This window comes from Parus major, chromosome 6, assembly GCF_001522545.3.
Source record: "Parus major isolate Abel chromosome 6, Parus_major1.1, whole genome shotgun sequence".
NCBI lineage: Eukaryota > Metazoa > Chordata > Aves > Passeriformes > Paridae > Parus > Parus major.
Window position 1 is genome coordinate 11,847,013 of NC_031775.1, and position 6,243 is coordinate 11,853,255.

The 6,243-nt window shown below is 48.3% G+C and overlaps 1 protein-coding gene across 2 annotated transcripts in view; it reads left to right on the forward strand.

Moving 5' to 3' along the window:
- PDLIM1 (PDZ and LIM domain 1) overlaps positions 1 to 3,377 on the forward strand; it is a 43,556-nt gene extending 40,179 nt beyond the window's left edge. The window contains exons 8-9 of one of the 2 annotated variants that reach the window (XM_015632551.2): positions 398 to 515; positions 2,110 to 3,377. In XM_015632551.2, coding sequence (XP_015488037.1) covers positions 398 to 515; positions 2,110 to 2,111 — 120 coding nt within the window. In that variant the 3' untranslated portion in view covers positions 2,112 to 3,377. The remainder of the gene's footprint in view (positions 1 to 397; positions 516 to 2,109) is intronic. The other variant, XM_015632550.2, reaches the window with a different exon arrangement.
- The last annotated feature ends 2,866 nt before the right edge of the window (positions 3,378 to 6,243 follow it).

The following is a 6,243-nucleotide window of genomic DNA, read 5'->3' on the forward strand; positions in this document are numbered from 1 at the left end:
TCTGAGCTCAGATCTGGGAATCAGCTTGACCCTGAGTGTGTGATCAGAACACATCAGGCAGACTCCAGTGCTGCCAAGGCTGGGGCTTTGCTTTGCTTTGTGCATCTCTGCATGTGAGACACATCAGCTGAAGTCTGATGGGCTTTTAAGATGAGAAAATACTCTCATCTGATTGCCCACCATCTCAAGCCCTCACATTTCCAGGGTGAGGTTCAGCTAGCTGTGTCCCTTCTCGCTCCCCACACATCCCTAAATCCCTGCCCACTTTCCATGCATGAATCCCTGCCTCAGAGCTGGGGTTAAAGAATATCAGGCCCCCAGCAGAGCATCTGTTTGGGAGGAACAGCCTCAAGCCATGCATCTCACATGCTCTGAAGCACTCTCCTTCCACCCCCAGGAGACCCTACCAAACCATCTGGATTTAGGAGTGTCAAAGCCCCTACCACAAAGGTGGCCTCATCGATTGGGAATGCCCAGAAGCTGCCCATGTGCGACAAGTGTGGATCTGGCATTGTGTAAGTAAGCCTGTCCCTGGGGTTGCAGGTGAGCAGCCTGTGCTGAGGTACTGCACCCAAACAATTTCACTTACCCACATCCAGTGCATCCAGGAGACTCAAGGCATCAGCTTTAATAATGCTAACTCTGCAGTTCCCTGCCATGAGGCAGGAGTTGGGTGTCCATCTACAGATCCGTATCAGTGGAAACCAGAACAAGTCTCTGAGTCAAACCCTGAGGCAGTTGTTGCTGCAGCGTTTTTCTTACCTGAAATCCATTTACAGCATTTGGAAACAAAAGAACCTTTACATTCAGGGCCTGTGGTTTAATGCATTTCTTGTCTTGATGCTCCCAGGCATGGCATGGAGACTTGCCTTGGTGCTCAGAGGCAGTGGGGACTGCAGAGCTGTGTTCTGCTCCCCACTCTCCTGTTGGACCTCACACATCCACTGTGTCTATGCAGACTTTTTTTTTGTCTTTATGTGGGCAAAATCCAACTCCAGCAGACCTGGGGTTTGGGTTTGATGCAGAGCTGCTGTAATGTAAGTGTGATCACATGGGGGACCCAGCATTGAAAACCCATGCCTTCAAGTAGCTCAGTTTTTCAACCTCAAATTCTTCTTAAGAGTTGACTATACAGCAGTCAAGTACTGGTAGCCAAACCTGCCTTGTCATGGAAGAATTTTGATTTTTCAGATGCTGCCCGCCACAGGCTATCACACTGTTGCTGAGACCCACCACACTGTGATTGAGTGGTCCTGGCATGCCTGGAGCATCTGGACCAGTAGATTCATTACAGAGGCAATTCATACCCTGTAAAATATGAATCAGAGACAAACCCTGTAATTATTCTACCAGCTGGGTAGGTCTGGAGAGAAAGCACAAGGCCTTGAATAGCACTCAAAACTAATGAATTACAGAAAATTGAGATGGCTGCTGAAACAAAATAATACTGGAAAATTGTTGTGTTGAGGCTGATGGTAGTTAACAAATTGCTGTGTAGTTTTTGTAGTTTTCCTAGTCACCTGTTGGGTTAAGCTGTGAAGTCTTCCATTAAGAGCTGGCCCACATTTGTCTGGATCTGTTTACTGCAGCTCCCAAGCAGCCATGTCTGAGATGAAAACCAGGATCTGGTCTCTGTGCTTCTCCCACGTCAGTCACTAGCATAAGGGCAGTGCTGGCTGTGCAGCCTTCATCCCTGCATTTGTGCATTTGTTTTGCCAGTTAGCTTGTACCTGGATTTTGCTTCCCCAGATGATAAAATTACTGCCTGCCATTTGATCCTGGGCATTTAAATGCTTTGTGCTGTCTGCAGCCACCAGCTAAAGATGCCATCACAGTCATTCTTGCCACCACAGGTGATAGGACTGTCCCTGTGTAATGTGCACAGGTCAGTGCTGGGAAACACTTTCTAGAGGAGAGTTGCCATGCTATGTTGGGCTTCTAAAGTGCTGTTAACACCTGCCTGACCAGAGGTAGGGCCTATACTTCAACTTGTCAGGAGCAGAAGAAAACTGTTCACCTTTGGGACTGGTTTGTGTCTGGGCTGGGTGGGAGGTGGCTGGGGAGGAGGGAGGCAGTGGTGGGCACTGAGGAGTGCTGGTTCCTCCCCAGAGGGATGTTCGTGAAGATCCGGGACAAGCAGCGTCACCCCGAGTGCTACGTGTGCAGCGACTGTGGCACCAATCTCAAGCAGAAAGGACACTTCTTTGTGGAAGACCAAATCTACTGCGAGAAGCACGCGCGGGAACGGGTGATTCCCCCGGAGGGCTACGAGGTGGTCACTGTCTTCCCAAAGTAAACCGTGCTGCTCACAAAGCAAGTGTGGATGATTCATCCTCTGCTGCTTTTCCTTGGAGAGCATTTTCCCTACCCCCTGCAGAATCTTGTTTGCAATAAGGAATGCTAGGCATGGCTTTGAATTTCCTTGTCATTATTAATCCTCCATCTGTTCACATGAGATGTCACTAATTGTTCAACATTCTTCTCATCCTCTCTTTCACTTTTTTTTTAATACACAGATTTTTTTTTCCTTCATTGTGCTGTCAATCACACAGGAAAATCAGAGGCCAAAGTCAGATTGCAACTTTTCTGTGTTCTAGTTATTTTGCCATCTGTTTGCCTTCAATAAATGGGGTGAATCCACAAGGCAGAAGTGGGTTTTTTCTGCTGTTTTCCTTGTGCACTGGATTGTGGTTCCCTGGGCAGCAGAAGAGGTGCCCAGTGCATGGCAGGGTTTATCCTGGAGAATAGTGTGAGGCGTTTACAAAGTTGAGTCAGACTGGTCTTGCTGCCAGCTGAGCTGTGAGCAGCTGCCTGCTGGCACCCAGCAAGGGGCAGGTGGGCACAGCCAAGCCTCAGAGCAGACTGGTGGCCTGTGCCCAGTGCAAGGCAGCCGAGAGCTGCCTTCCTCTGTGTCCAGCACTGCTTCATGATGATGGGACTGGGCATGTCAGGGTTTCCTGCTACTGCATCACCACAGATGCCCCTTTGCTCCCCACAGTCCCAAACTGAGCTTTATGAGAAAAATGATCGCGTGATTCTTGCTGGAAACCGGGGAACCTGAGAGTGAAGAGGGGAAGGTTTGAGCAGCCACAGTCTGTTCTGGCTCCCCCTGGGGGGAACCACATGTGGCTGCCCAAGGCATCGCCCTGCTCCTAGTGCTGCTGCTGTGCACAGCTGCTGGAGGGTGCCTTTGGGGGGTGATGTGGGGAGGGGGGAACATGCCTCTTGTGCCCTGGACAAAGGGCTAATGGTGCCTGAGCAGAACCTCGACCTGTGTAAAGCAGAGAGGAGGCCTGCAGTGGTTATTTCTCTCACACCTCTAAATGAGATGCTGGCTGTTCTTAATCATGTAAAAATAAACTGTTTCTAATATGTGACATCTTTCCTTTAAAATGAATTGCTGGTGGTTGAAATCAGCAGGGTGGGTTTCTAAGTGCACACAAGTCCTGTGTGACTGGCACAGGGCCCCTGGAGTTAGTGGGCAACAGCTACAGACAGGGTCATGTCCCTGCCGTGGAAAGTCCTGTGTTTAGCAATGCTGTACTGCTGCACCCTGTTTCCTCTCCTTCACAATGAATCACAACACAGCACAGCTGCATTGTAAAAAACCAAAAAAAACCCCAAAGAAACCAAAACAGCCAAGCTGAATCACAACCCCAAACCAAATCCTTATCTGAGGAAAAGCTGACCTGACACCAAGGCTATAAGCTTTCTGCTGCTCAGATAAACTGTGCAGCTTTTGGGCAAGTTGGGCAGGGGACTAATTCACCAACCGAGCTGAATTTAGTTCATCCATTCAGGCTCCCTCTATGGGCAGAGACAATCAAGTGAGGCTGCCATAGCTCAACCAGCAAACTTTGGATCATCTCTGGGAAAAGCGTGGCTTCTCTGGGCCGCTGGCACACATCAGCACAAACTCCAGGTAGTAACACAAGCAGCTCTTTTTCAAGGTGAGAGTGGAGGGATTTTTTTTCCTGCTGGGATGATGTCTCCCCACACTACTGCTTTTGGGGGTTAATCCTCTCCTCTCCACAGCACACTTACATAAAAAAAAGTTGGCAGGAGGGACTGCACAATAGGCCAGTGCGTTAGTGGGAAGCAGAGACCTGCAGGGGTGGAGTGACCATGTAGGCACAAAGTGCTCTGGCAGTATTGTGAACCAACTCTCCTCCCCCGTGGTGGGACTGTGGCTGCTCCACACCACCTGCTTTCTCAGCAGGCTGGGGGCTCAGGGCTCCCCCAGGAAAATGCCAGCTGCTGAGGCCATCTGGAGTACTGTGTCCAGCCCCAGAGCCTGGGATCAGCCCTCCAGTGCCTACAAAGTCACTACATGATTTTGTACATAAACATCTGTCAGCAAAAATAGTGTTTATTCCAGAAAACCTCTTGATTTTGGGGGCAAAGGCATTAGAGCCTGACCCACTCCTGACATTTCCCTGCCCTCCCACCCAGTGCTGCACTGCAAACGGGTGACAAGCCCTGCTTTGTGCAGGGCCACGTGCTCTGCCCGAGCTCCTGCAGCCAGGCTGGCAGCACAGCTGGGAAAACTGACTGCAAGGGGCTTGACACAGGAGTTGGGGACTAGAAAAGATTTGTGGACTACTCTGGAAGTGTAGCTTTCTAATGTGGATACCAGAGTTGATCTAATTTATTCACGAGGGAATGGGTTAGGTGAGGAAGTTCCTATTTGTTACTTGAGGACTTTGATCACTCTGCTGTGGCTGGCCGAGAAAAGGAACATATTTATCTTTTATGATGCAAGGCAAAATATTTGACAACTGCAGTGTTCACTGTAGTCTGACTTTCCAGATTCCTCAGGAGTTAAACAGTTGGCATCTGCAATCTGTCAACAATAACAAAATAGGTTAAACAGTGTCACTCATGCCTTGCAACCACACTGAGCTGCCTGCTTTAGAAGTTATCAATAATGTAGGAGCACATAGAAGGTTCCAATGTGAAGTGTGTTGGGCAGTTTGAGTGGGTGAGCGTCCTGCCAGAGGGACTCTCATGAAGATGGGCAGCGCAGCACAAAGCACAATCTGTCACTTTTAACAACAATTACTTTGATTTTGCACCATATTGAAGGTTAAGCAAGGTAGATCAGTCTTCAAAAGTTATGTAGGCTGTGTGGGAGCAGCTGTCACTTATTAAGTCTTTAACAAGATTAGGTTGACATACACACAGTTTAATAGGGAAAGCAAAAGCCACACACACAAGCAAAGCAAAACAAGGAATTAATTCACTGCTTCCCATGGGCAGGCAGGTGTTCAGCCATCTCCAGGAGAGTAGGGCCCCATTGTGCACCATGATTATTTGGGAAGACAAACAACATCACCCCAAACATCTCCCCTTCCTCCTTCCTTCACAGTGACCATGGTGCTATCTGGTCTGGAATATCCCTTTGGCCAGTTCAGGCCATCTGTCCTGGCTTCTGTCTCCTCCCTGTCCCCCATGCACCCCCAGACTCCTCAGTGGTGTGGAGAAGCAAAAAAGCCTTGGCTCTGTGTAAGCCCTGCTCAGCAGTAACAAAACCAACTCTGTATTATCAACCCTGTGTTCAGCACAAATCCAAAACACAGCCCTTACCAGACACTGGGAAGAAAACTAACTCTGCCCCGGCCAAAGCCAGCACAATCATTGATTACTAAATCTTGTAGCTCTTCACTAGAATTAAAGGATGCATGAAGTGAAGCACAGTGTGAACGTAACGTGGAGACAGCACATGCTGGACTTTGCATTACTCAGTCTAATAAGTAACTGAACAGAAAATTTTTAAATGTTTGTCTTCAGCAATTGCCAACAAAATGGGGCTTTCACCAGGCAAAGGTCAAAGCCAGCTTACTCATTAACAGATTTATCTGTTCCCTCAGAGGTAAGTATAAACATCTCTTGCTACTATAAGATTCCCCTCTCTATATCAAGGCAACAGAGTAATAATGATGATAAAGTGAATGGAAACTGGTTTCTGAAGTCTGAGTTGGTAAAGGGGGGTTTTTCTGTTATCTATGCCATGTCAATGAGCACAACTGCAACAGCTCCAGCTGCAATTCCATGACTGCAGCTTTTAAATGATACCTAAGAGACATTTTCACAAACCACAGCTGAAACTTTAAAAGCTGCCTGATTCATCCAGTGCTGTGTCCAGTGAAGTAATGAAGGTAACTGAAAGGAAGGGAAGTTCTGGAAGGGGAAAGTGCAGAATGTGTGAATGCCAAGGAGTACTTTGTGGGAAGAGAAGGGCAG